This window comes from Podarcis cretensis, assembly GCF_951804945.1.
Source record: "Podarcis cretensis genome assembly, chromosome: 1".
NCBI lineage: Eukaryota > Metazoa > Chordata > Lepidosauria > Squamata > Lacertidae > Podarcis > Podarcis cretensis.
Window position 1 is genome coordinate 119,265,064 of NC_137170.1, and position 13,399 is coordinate 119,278,462.

General features: G+C 43.4%; 1 protein-coding gene across 2 annotated transcripts in view; it reads left to right on the forward strand.

Moving 5' to 3' along the window:
• The first annotated feature begins 817 nt into the window (after nucleotides 1-817).
• The window catches only part of GPR155 (G protein-coupled receptor 155), a 32,989-nt gene continuing 20,407 nt past the window's right edge, over nucleotides 818-13,399 (forward strand). The window contains exons 1-4 of one of the 2 annotated variants that reach the window (XM_079977733.1): nucleotides 818-968; nucleotides 3,895-4,402; nucleotides 11,550-11,949; nucleotides 12,989-13,154. In XM_079977733.1, the coding sequence (XP_079833859.1) occupies nucleotides 3,931-4,402; nucleotides 11,550-11,949; nucleotides 12,989-13,154 (1,038 nt within the window). In that variant the 5' untranslated portion in view covers nucleotides 818-968; nucleotides 3,895-3,930. The remainder of the gene's footprint in view (nucleotides 969-3,894; nucleotides 4,403-11,549; nucleotides 11,950-12,988; nucleotides 13,155-13,399) is intronic. The other variant, XM_079977732.1, reaches the window with a different exon arrangement.

Consider the following 13,399-nt stretch of genomic DNA (forward strand, 5'->3'; position numbering starts at 1 on the left):
TTGGCTCATTTAATCTAAGGCTGTGATTCCCACAAGGGGGCAATTTGATTTTTAAGAGGGGCAGTTCGAGAATGAGTTATTAACAGTGAAGGGCCTTTTAGGCTTCCTCCACGTGAATAGGAGTTCACTTTTTGAATAAGAAGAATTAGGTATATGTCGGGGTGGGGGGAGGCATCAGGATTTTAGAGATGCTTAGGTGGGGCATGGCCCCCCAAAAAGGTTGGGAACCACTGATCTAAAGCCTCTGGGAATCCAGTCATTGACCCCTCACAAAGCTACAATTCCCAGAGACCTTAAACTACAGTTCCCATGATCCTTTGTGAGTGGGCGAGGGAGAAGCCATGTGCTTTTATTTACTTATTATATTTCTGGGCCTTTTTTCTTCGAAGGAGCTCGGGGTGGCGCACGGATGCTTCTCCTCCTCCTCACCCTTCCGACAACCCTGTGCTGCCGTGAGGTTGCGGGTGTTACCCAAGGAGCGAGTTACCTAAAGAAAACGGGATTTTTTTCCCCCTCAGAGAAAAGCGCGTGCAGCCCAAGGCGGCTCCTTCCGTAGAAAGAACAAAAACACCTTCATTTGGCCACTAAACCAGAGAGCTCTTTGGAAAAGACGCCAGGTGCCCTGGAGGCGAGCAAGCGGCTGGTGCGCGACGCGAATCTCCAAGGCCTCTGGTTTGCTTTTTACTGCAGCAGTAACAACAACAGAAAACACAGCAGCTGCTGCTGCTGCTGCTGCTGCCTCGGCTACCGCCGCCGCCGCCGCCATTTTAAAAAGAGCCATTTGCGCCTGGGACGCGGCGGGGCGGGTTTTGGCGGGCAGGCCCGCCTCTGCGCTGAGCTCACGCGCCGCCGGCTCCGTCCCACGCGCGCTGCTCCCGGGCGCCCAGCCGACAACGGCGCCGTGGGCCGGAGATGCCCGCCTTGCTTTGCCTGCCGTTGCTGCTGCAGCCGCCGTAGGGCGAGGGCAGGTAAACGAGGGGAAGGGGACCCCCTTCCTTCCTTCCTTCCTTCCTTCCTTCCTTCCTTCCTTCTTTCTCCTTCCGTAACCCCCGCTGCTCGCCCGCGCCTTGACTCCGCTCCCAAGCAGCAGCAACAGGGAGACCCCGCTCGCCTCTTCACACGCCGCGCCAGGTTCACCTTGGACGGCAGCCACTACTACGAGGGCAATGGGAGATTGAGAGAGCTGGGGGAGGGGAGGCTGGAAGCAGAGCCCCCTGCGAACACTTAGGACCATATTATTATTATTATTAATAATAATAATAATAATAATAATAATAATAATAATAATAATAATATTACCCAGCGGGGCCGCCCCAAAGTGAAGCCACCCCAAAGGAGCCAGCGCGCAAAGGCTTGGGACTGTATGACTTTGCATTTGCCAGGTGACTTTGCATTTACGGGGTTTCTGGGACGTGTCTGTGTGTAGGGCTTTGATTGGGGTCGGTGCAATTGTGGGGCGACTCCTGCCCTCAGGTTCAGGTTGCCATGTGGTTGCGTGCGCGTGTTGCGCCTGCGTTTAGGGGTCTCCCCTTCGGGTTCGTCCGCCGGCGCGCGAGGGCCGCGCCGCGTCTGGCTCAAACTCTCCACCAGCAAATCGCCCTCTCTGGTAAACAGGATCCCATTGGCTGCGGCGCGTCTTTCGGGGTGGGTGCAAGGGGTTTGCCGCGGGCGGATTGGCGGCGACCCTTTCCCTTTAAATCAAGTAATCGCAGCCCGGCAGCTGTTTGCATCTCGGCCCGCCTTTTCGCGCGTTGCAAACCGGATAAGCCAAGTCGTGGGCTGTGGGGGACAATTTACAAGGCATTTGTGCGGTTTCTCTTTAAATCGCCCTATCTGCGTTTGAAACCAACCGAAGTGGTGTTTCTTTTTTCTTTTTCTTTTTTGCAAGAAGAGAACAGCTGGGTATCTGGTTCCATAAGGTGATGGTGAATATCGGTTCCCCCTTTTACAGATTGAGGGGGAAAATGAGTTTTCTTAAAGTCGACAGAAAGTTAGGTGCATCCTGTTCTTATTTAAATCAGCAGATGATTTTTTGGTGGGTTGAGTAGGTGTTTTTCACCACTTTGGAGGTGTAATTGCAGCATTTAGTCATAACTGTGGTGTTAACATGCAGTAAAATATTTTGTTAAGTTCTTCCAAACTGCAACTGCAGTTGCAGTTACTTGGTCTTAGGGTAGTGTCTTAGACTTTTAAATGTTTGACTGCTTTTGATGCTGCATAAACCATATATAACAATATACCACCTTGACAAGCATTCCTTCCTATATGTGAGGCAATATGCTTGAAGTGGTGCATGTGTGCCTCATCTAAAAATGAAACAATCATATTTTTCTTTAGAACCCTCCTTTGTATGCATATCTGGATTTAATTGGGCAGCCAATTAAAGTTCATATAATCAATCAACCATTCTTTCTTAACTAGGCAGCAGCCCTACGAATAATATTGATAGCATTGTGATATTATACTTCAGATATTTAGGTGGTGTTTTGTTTTATTTATTTATTAATGTGGCATGATTTCAGTGAGACTTGCATGCTTGATCATAAACAGGGCTGTTTGTGAATATCACAGCATATCACCATCTGGTCCATTGGCACTGTTTGGATACAGTGCATAGAACTGGCAAATCTTTTTAGGATGGTTGTTTTTGTCAGCCCAGTTCAGTTCAGCCTATTTTCTCAAGTGGCAAAGTAGAAATAGGAATTTAACCATTATCTTTACTGGAATTGAATCATTATGTTTATTTGGGGGCAGAGGCACTGAGGCGGGTGGCTGGCTTAGAATATGGATCACCTTGTGTTTTGCATTTGACTGGCCAAAAATATTTGTCCTGTTGATTGGTCCACTATTGTTAAAGCACTACCGTTAATGAAAATAGCAATAAAAATAATCGTCAGAAGGTTTGGTATTTATACTAACTACTGTTAGCTGCTGTTGTGAACCTTTTTTATATAAAAAAATCTGTAATTCAATCCCATCCATTATTATTATATCATCATCATCATCATCCTTGTGCCTGGTTTGTAAAGCAGAATAGTCTATGAGAGTGTGACTGACTGAACACTCTGGTTTTTTTATGGCCAATTGAGGATATGAATTTGGTCGTAGTCTGACCAGCTAGGTTTTTTGGCACTCATGACTTATTGCGGTCCTATTTTCGCTGTGGTCTAAACCACAGAGCCTAGGGCTTCCCGATCAGAAGGTCGGCGGTTTGAATCCTAGCATCTAGCCAGCCAGGTGCATCATGGGAATGGCAAGTTTTCTGCATTTTCTGTGAGTATCTTGCTGATACTGCGACTCCATTGGAACTGGATGACCAGTGCATCTTCTTGTTTGCCCTGGAGATGCATGTGTGGCTGAACATGTGCAATGTTCCTTTTATTATGTGATAGATGATCTTATCGCTACACTGACTGCATTACAAATTATTGTATTATGGCTTCTGCTGCTGATGAAGTCCAGAGTCCTTCTCCTTGGACCCACCGAATTTGATTCTTCAATATGGCATGCTTCAGTGACCTGACATCAAATCTAGAAATGATTGAAATCATAAAACTTGCTGAAATAGTTTGATTCTAGGAAAACAGAAGAAAAAATAAACTTCTGAAAATGGTATTTTAACATAAATAAAATCTAGACAAACTTTTTTTTCTTATGGAGAAGTTGTGTCATCTTGCTTAAGGATAACAGTTCTTTAGAATAACAGTCCTTTAGATGTGCTATCTTATATTTTCTTTCAACGGAATAATATTTATTTCAGCTCCCTATTGGCCCTGACTCCTACTTCCAGTTCCCTTTTAGGGTTCCTGTTTTCGTTCCATTTTACTGCGATGTGAGGGGCTTTCTCAATCTCACTGCAATACAATAACGAACGCTGCCTTCCTTGTTTTACAGATCAGAATCCACATGCTACGTTTTCAGAAGCGCTGAATGAATATGGATATTTACACGTATGTCAGCACAAAGAATCTCTCTTCTTCAGCCAATATGTCCAATCTGCTTTCAGGCAGATTTGGGTACCAGCTGAACTTCACCAGCAATTCTCCTTCTATGTCAATAAGTAAGCTTTTCCCAGCCTTGTTACAATGCTTTGGCATAATCCTTTGTGGATATATAGCTGGAAGAGTTAACATAATCACATCAACTCAGGCCAAAGGACTTGGAAACTTTGTCTCCTGCTTTGCACTCCCAGCTTTATTGTTCAAAAACATGGTTGTACTGAATTTTTCCAACGTCAATTGGTCCTTCTTATACAGCATCCTTGTTGCCAAAGCATCAGTGTTCTTCTTGGTCTGCATTTTAACACTGTTGATAGCTACTCCTGAGAGGCGGTTTAGCAGAGCTGGACTGTTTCCTATTTTTGCTACTCAGAGCAATGACTTTGCACTGGGCTATCCTATAGGTAAGAAACAAATTTACGTATTTTTTTTGTTTGTAATGAGATTGTTTCATAACACTTTGTGCCTTAGGAATGCATAGTGACTTGTTTGCATTGATGATGTACACAATGCATGCACTGTTGTTACAGCTGCCAATTTGTGTTTTTGAATTTGAGAAAGAGCACATTCTGTTGCACTGTGAGTCGCATGAAGCAGAACTGATGAAATTATTATTATTATTATTATTATTATTATTATTATTATTACTTATACCCCGCCCATCTGGCTGAGCTACCCCAGTCACTCTAATAAGCAAAGCCATGTACTACCCAAGTAGTTGTTGTTGTCTGTCAGTTTCACCCAGAATTGTTCAGTGAGAAGGCATGTTTTCAGTGTAAGGTGCTCTTGGCAGCACTAGAACATTTTCATTTCTTTACCACCAAAAATTGATCCAGTTGAATACTTCTTATTTTTCCAGTTCTTGTGTTGATTTTCTGGGGTGAATGGCAATAATGTCCACCAGTAGGTTGACAGACTAAACATTCCCAGTGAGAATTACTAGGAGAACCCCCTCCATTCATGGAAAGAGTTTGCATTCTCTGGAAGCTTCAGCTAATAGAAAGAGAATAATAATAATAATAATAATAATAATAATAATAATAATAATAATTTTTTTATACCCCGCCCTCCCCAGCCAAGGCCGGGCTCAGAGCGGCTTACAAGCAATAATAAAAACAAGATGAATGATTACAACTTAAAAACAAAAATAAAATACAACATTAAAATAATGGAACATTAAAATATTAAAATGTAGCATAAAATGAAGTCGTTTTTGGTGATCCCCCCCCCCCGCAGCCTCCCACGCCATTCCAGAGGACCCTCAAACTGCATGTTTTTAGGTGGCAGAGTGGTCTGCAGAAAGAAGGGAAGCTGAAACAGCCATCTCTCCTCTTCCAGAAGCGGTGTTCCATCCAAATCTATGTTAATATGGCTAAAATGGGAAGAGTTCTTTCTTTTAGACTCTGTATCCAAGATCACCCTTTAGTAATTTAGTTCAGGCAATTATTTTTTACCCAGCAGTTACTTTAACTAGCTGTGATGCTTGTTTGCATCTAAGGTCTTCACATACAAAGATTGAGAATGTTTGGCTCACTGTCACAGAGAATTGGTTGGATGCCCCCCCAAAAAAGAAAAGGAAAACCACAAGCAAGGGTTGGAAACTGTTCTGCACTGTTCTGCAAACATGTACACAAAGGCTTATCCGGTGATATAATAGGAAGGTCCTATAACTGTTCTCATGCTTTTGATTGGGCAGGAAGTTGCCCAGCTTGTACAACTTGCTGTACAAGTGGATTAATATATTGGGATGTAGTTTCATTTTTGTTGTGCAATATTCTAGAACAAGTAAAGCAAATATTTCCATCAGCAAAAATTCTTGCGCACCTTTGGATACAACTCATGCATGCGCCTATGGTGCTGTATACTGTTGGAGAAGTCATTATGCCTCACTGAAAACCCTTGTTAGGGGATAACTCAGGATTGGAATTTTACCATTGTTGGCAATATTCAGTTGATCCAGCAGAAAGAGGCTGTCTTGGGGCCAGTTCAGATGATGACTGCTTTTTGTGAATGGCCTTGACACAGTTAAATTGATCGATCCCTGTTGACTTTGATGCAATTTCGGCAGCATGCCTGCATATAAAACTGTAGTTTGAGAGGCTTTTGGATTAGTGAGCAGGTTAATGTTTCTGCTTGTGCCCAGATCCTACCAGCTGTGTTTTGCTTTAAGAAAGCAGAACCAAAACAAGGCTTGCAAAGTGGATTGACCCAGGATGTGTGGAGCCTTGACTGTTTTGATCAAAGAAGCTTGAAGTTAATTCCAATTCATTCTTTTGTTTTTGGATTTTGTTTGTTTGTTTGTTTGTTTTCCCCTTCAGCTAGTTGGATTAGTTGCCATTAATGCTTAAGTTTAAGTGAATGTGATTAAATCACTTCAGCAGAGTGGTCATCAATGAGACAGAATGATAGGGAATTTTAGAAATCAGTATGAAGTCAGTATGCCTAATTTGTTCCTGCACCTGCTAGTGATGGGGAGAGAGAACATTGGCCAATCTTTCTAAGACTGTCTTGATTTAGATGGCTGGTATTCCGCTGCCTTGTGGAATATCTTTAGGACAAGAAAAGACTACAGAGGAAACCCTGCACAAATTCAAAATGGAGCTCCTAAGGCAGTTGGTTGGCTCCTTCTGGCAACTCCTAAAGCCACACTGGTGCCAAACACATTGCTCTGCTTTCCTTTGGACCACATTAGCAAGGCCCTGTCATCTAGCCAGCCCAAGACCGCCTTACTCACTGCCCAGGCTTGCACCCTGGGATGGTCTGAGACAGAGACCATCAAGCAGTGGTCCACATGCTCCACTCGGCTGATCTCTGGAGCACTGATGGAACACTCAAGAATCTGTGTGGCTCTGTAGTTATTTTCTCTGGCAGTTGAGAACGAGCCCCCTCTGTGACTCTCATAACATGGTGCTGGTTTTGACAAAGGCAGTGTTGAAGAAGAAAAGCAGCTCATTCTGTGCTCTGCTAATACCCCTCTGCAATTTTCAAGTGGTCCATGCAGGGGGCAAAACGTTTTAGGACCAGTTCTCATGTTCTCTCTCTGCCCCACCCTGATTTAAGAGCATATAACAGCTAATCAGTTTTAAGAGATCATGCTTCTCGGCTGGGAGAGGTAAGCTGAGAGTCCTTGAATGGCGCAATGTGGCAGAAAACATTGGCTCTGCAAATCCTGGTGGTTTTTGACTCCCATCATTAAAAGGGACTTAACAGGAGATAGTTAAACATTAGTTAGGTGTCCTTTAAGCACCACATACCATGAGTAATTCTAATTATGCTGACTGGAGAAATTGTAAACAAAATGGAACATGTGACTTTCTGAGGGGAAATGGAGTTTTGAGTATTTTAGAAATCCAATACAGCTGGGAGTTTTTTCAAGGCAGGTGAGGTTTTTTGTTTTTTGCATATAGGGCCTGACCTCTTCTCCAACAATTCCCAGTGAAGTTGTTTGTGTCAAGTTTGAGAATATGCAGACGACTTGTAAGATATGAAACCTGTTGCTATGAACAGAAGTGTGGTTTGAATCCCTGTGGCTTCCTTTTCTGGATTTCTTCTACCAAATAGGGGAGCACCTGGGATTTTCCCCCCTGTGTTTACAAAGAGGGATAAGAGTTTGGATTTGGATTTGATATCCCGCTTTATCACTACCCTAAGGAGTCTCAAAGCGGCTAACAATCTCCTTTTCCCTTCCTCCCCCACAACAAACACTCTGTGAGGTGAGTGAGGCTGAGAGACTTCAGAGAAGTGTGACTGGCCCAAGGTCACCCAGCAGCTGCATGTGGAGGAGGGGAGAAGCGAACCCGCTTCACCAGATTATGAGTCCACCGCTCTTAACCACTACACCATGCTGGCTCTCACAAAGACACCAAGTCGCTGCTTTGCCATTGCTGCTTCTCTTTCCTTCCTTTTTGCATTTGACTGTATCAGGGCATTCACCCCAAATCTAAATTAGGTGGCAACTTGACTTTTGCACTCAAAATACCACCTTGCAACTAATTAAGCACATGCATGCAAATGGTTTTAATTTGCATACACCTTCTTTTCTCTATACAGGAGTGTAAAATGTAGATGGAAAGTTGTTGTGATAGCTAGAAAAGCTTCATGGACTGCTGGGTAGTTTTCAGGCACAATCTTTATTTCTTTATAGGACTCTCCTATAGAAATGTCCTCTCTCATATAAAACAGTGGCAGCTCGAGGGGGTGGCCTTGGCGTTTGTTACAGCCTTCTCTGTGGTAGTGTCACATTTGTGTAAATTACTTCCTCCTTAGGGAGGTATGCTGTGGATCTGTTGTTGCTTTCAGGAATTTTTGACACCTCCCTCACCACAAGAACAGTTTTAATATGTTTGCATTGTTTCCTTTAAATATTTTGTGAGTTACATTGAGTGTTCAGTTGCAGTTCAGTGACACCGTAAAAAATGTTATTTAGGTTTTAGCTGGGGGGGGTGCATTTTGCTTTCTGTCAATGCTTTCAGCATCATGTATTCCTGAAGGACCTTAGCGTGAAAGCAGCGAGAGTTTCTGGGCCGACGCTTGTCATCTTCATGCCATGATGTGGCTTGCTAGCATGTTCTGTTACCATAGATGCCCTTTTCTCCTTGTCTCCTATGCTTCTAAGGTGGCACCTTAAAAGGGCCAGGCTGCATGCATTGCTATATTTATTTAGCCCAAGGCTTCCCTTACTCTCAACCGGTTCAAGGTGAAGCTTTACCACTTCTTTGTGTGTTTGAACAGCAGCTGATAGCACAGCCTATCACCATTCTCCATGCTGTGTAACTGGGCTCCCTAGTGCACATTTCATCTCAGACTCGGAGTGTGCTTCATACTGTCTTTTATATTACTTCTTCCGCTGTTGTTTTGCAGTTAACCTTGCACCAGCTTTGGAATAGCACCTGTAGCGTTTTAACAGGTGTCCTGCAAAGCTCTTCCCTGCAAGCGCTTAATGTCACCAGAATAACTGCCTGGGATCTTTTATTGCCACCACATAATCCCTGCAGATAAGGACCCGCAACAGAGTCACAGGTTAATATGCCAGCAGTAAGCGCTTGAACTCTGCCCGTAGATTAAACAGGGTTGTGAACAGTTAGCTAAGGCAGCAAAATTTCTAGGACTTTTCAGTTGCCAATCTCTTTACAGTCTGGTAGCACTCTTGAATGTACAGATGGGTGCATAAAGAAGATGTGGTTGACAGAAGCCAAGTGGCCCTTTCCTTAAAGCTTAGTAGTAGTTTCAGACGTCTGGTTTAAAGATCAGGGCCTCATTGATGTGTCCCAGGTTTGTATGGACCTAAATCTGAAAGATGGCATTCACACATGCAGGAGGCAGGAGATCCTGCGGGTATTGCATTTTGTACCGGAAAGCATTCTATTAGATTGTGACTATTTGTTCATGGCAATGGGAGGGATACAGTCCAACACTTGGTATTTTATTCCCGCTTGAACTACTGCAATGCGCTCTATACGGGGCTACCTTTGAAGGTGACCCGGAAACTACAACTAATCCAGAATGCGGCAGCCATACAGGTGACTGGTAGTGGCCGCCACGACCATATAACACAGGTCCTGAAAGACTTACATTGGCTCCCAGTACTTTTCTGAGACAATTGAAAATGCTGGTGCTGACCTTTAAAGCCCTAAAGGGCCTCGGCCCAGTATACCTAAAGGAGCGTCTCCACCCCCATCGTTCAGCCCAGACACTGAGGTCCAGCTCCGAGGGCCTTTTGGCGGTTCCCTCATTGCGAGAAGTGAGGTTACAGGAAACCAGGCAGAGGGCCTTCTCAGTAGTGGTGCCCACCCTGTGGAATGCCCTCCCATCAGATGTCAAGGAAATAAACAACTATTTGACTTTTAGAAGACATCTGAAGGCAGCCCTGTTTAGGGAAGCTTTTAATGTTTGATGTTTTATCATGTTTTTAATATTCTGTTGCGAGCCGCCCAGAGTGGCTGGGGAAACCCAGCCAAATGGGCAGGGTATAAATAATACATTATTATTGTTATTATTATTATCATCCTGAGTGTAGCACAATGTGAATGCGGTTTCAACAATGGAATGAGGGCAGACCTAATGGGAGCAAGTTAATGTGAGTGCTGGATTGTTTTGCAAAGTTCAGGGGGCGGTACCCAAAGCTAGTAGACTCTCTAAACTTAGGGTCATGTTTTCAAGCCCCACGTTGGGCAAAATATTCCTGCATTGCAGGAGGTTGAACTGGATGACCCTCGTGGTCCCTTCCAACTCTTTGATTCTAGTCCTGGTCAGAATAGACTCGTTGAAGTTCACTGTGCATGGCTAACCTAGCTTCATTAATTTCGGTTGGTCTGCTCTGAGTAGGACTTAGTCAATGTTAGAAACTCGGATATATAAGCTAATTTCCAAATGGCCCCTTAAACTAGGGTTACGTTCGCCATAAAGGAATGTCTAGGCGCCGCCCCCCCCCAGTGAAAGTGGTTATTATTATAAAGAAAAAGAATCTCAAAGTGGTTTACAACACATTAAAACAATCTAGAATAAAACAAATCCAAGCTTCAAGGCAAATATTTCAGATCCTTCTCTTAAGTGACATTTTGCTTTCCCCATATTTATTCACCTACTTAATTCATATAGCTGCTCCATTAGCAGAAGTACTCTAGGAAGCCAGGGTAGTGTAGATTGCTGGACTCAGACCTGAGTTCAGATCCGCTCTAAACCATGAAGCTCACTGGGTGACCTTGGGGCAGGCACAGCCTCTTAACCTACCTCACAGGGTCGTTGTAGGGATTAACCAAGCCAGGGGTGGTGTGTAAACCATGTACTTCTTGGAGAAAAGGAAGGGATAGAAATGCAATCAATAAGCTCTTCTGCTTGCCTGCTTCAGAAAGCTGGAGGGGCCAGCCAGATAGATATGGCAGTTGCCAGTCTGACATCTGCATCTAGAGAGCTCCATGTGATCACAATTAGACCCACGCCAGTTGCAAAACTCGCCTGGTGCCTGTGGGATTTCTAACACTAGACTTAGTTGCATACAATCTTCAGGATCTGAGCAAAGGTAGTCCATCAGTTTACTGGAAGAGCAATCTAGTATGGAAAGATTTTAAGCCATTCAATGTTGTCAACACTTTTTTCCCTGCACCTAAAAACAAACTCTGTGTTTTTTGTTTGTTTCAGAACTATTTTTACATTTGAATCGGTTAATTGTGTCAATTTTAGTCAAGCAGTTAAATCAACTGATTTCTTTAATCGCGCAGTCGAAATAACTTTTTGAAGTTGCTGTGCAAGATAAAATCACCCACTTCATATTCTCTCTCTCTCTCTCTCTCTCTCTCTCTCTCTCACACACACACACACACACACACACACACACATATATGCATATAACGCACATATAATGATTGCTTGCTTGCTTGCTTGCCTAAGAGAGCTCTCCTGCATGAACAGTAGATTGTGGATGAAAATCTTTGGATCTGGGCCCATGTGACTTTCAAAAACTGCATATATTTAAGAATAGAGTGATGTGGGGGGTGTAAACATTTCCATTAAAATCCTTGTCAATAATTCTTTTTCCATCTCTCTCTCTTGTAGTTGAAGCTTTATATCAAACCACATATCCAGAGTATCTCCAGTACATTTACCTGGTTGCACCAATATCTCTTATGATGCTAAATCCCTTAGGATTTATCTTCTGTGAAATCCAGAAATCGCGAGACAATCATAATCTCTCTCACAGCAAAATCAAGATTGTGGGACTTGGGCTTCTTCGAGTGCTGCAGAACCCAATTGTATTCATGGTCTTCATAGGAATTGGCTCAAACTTCATTCTTAAGCAAAAAATTCCCGAATATTTGGAAAACTTCTTTGATGGACTTGGCAGCTCGTTTTCTGGCTCGGCACTCTTTTATCTGGGCCTCACAATGGTGGGCCAAATAAAGAAGCTGACAAAGGGTACATTTGTTGCACTGATTCTTCTCATCACAGCTAAACTGTAAGTTTGATTCCCTTTCAATCATTTGTGTTTCTGTTACTTTCAGTATTGGGTGCATAGCTTCTCTCATAGTATAGAAGCAGTATGAAATTGGTGCAGGAATGGTCTCCAACATTTATTTTTCCTGTTAGCATATTTTTCCTGTTTAACTGTTAGCATTTTGGGAATACTGTACTTTTCGCTCTATAAGACTCACTTTTTCCCTCCTAAGAAGTAAGGGGAAATGTGTGTGCGTCTTATGGAGCGAATGCAGGCTGCGCAGCTATCCCAGAAGCCAGAACAGCAAGAGGGATCGCTGCTTTCGCTGCGCAGCGATCCCTCTTGCTGTTCTGGCTTCTGGGATTCAGAATATTTTTTTTTCTTGTTTTCCTCCTCCAAAAACTAGGTGCGTCTTGTGGTCTGGTGCGTCTTATAGAGCGAAAAATACGGTACATATTATGCTGTTTGGGGGGGAATTGTTGTACCCATGGGGTTGTATCTATACTTTGCCTTCCATCCACAGAGAGCTTTTGATCCAGTAGAGAGGGATCCTGCGGACGGAAGGGTGGGGAGAATGACTTCTTGGCCAACCTTCTTCCAGCACTTCCTCCAACATGGTTGTGTAAGGTCCCCCAGTGGAGGTGCTAGTGAAGGTTGTAAAAGAAAAGGAGGAAGTGGCAAAATGATTGAATTCATCAAGCATCCGTAAACTGTAATTAAGGAGATCACTCTGTAGGTGACTCAACATCTACATCTTAAGCTGCAGCTGCAGCTGATGAATCATCTGATTAACTAATATTTTCACAAGCATGACTACTTAAAACACACAGGCAAAATTTAAAGCAGAATTCCTATATGTCTTCCAGCATGACACTTAAGTCTCAATGGGTGTTAAGAGTGTAATTTTGCATTGAATTGTAGCAAGTAGTGTGTTCAAAAGATGTCTTTGTCCTTTCCTGCTGTTTCATTCCAGTATTCCTTACGGCTGCATTTTGAGACTGGAAAATATTAAGATTGGCGCTGGGTAATTTGTGTTTCCTTTTCCCCTTCTTTGTTGTAGGCTGTTGATGCCGCTTCTATGCAGGGAAATGGTGGAACTGTTTGACAAGAGCGACAGCGTGGTCAACCACACCAGTTTATCAAACTATGCATTTCTGTATGGTGTCTTTCCATCAGCTCCTGGTGTAGCTATATTTGCAACTCAGTTCAACATGGAGGTTGAAATTGTATGTCTCCTGAACAATTAGTGAACAAATGTAAACTTAGGGCAGACCTAAAAATTGATTTTGTTGGGAATCTCAGGTGAGATATCCACACAGTAGTGGTTGCTCCCAGTACCAGTCATCACACAGAAGCTGAGAAAGGTTTAGATAGGTTACTGTTGCAGAAGATAAGGCTTAGTAAAACAGTTCTGGATGTAGATATAGATAGGGATATAGATATAGCTATAGATACAGCCTCTAGGCTTTTG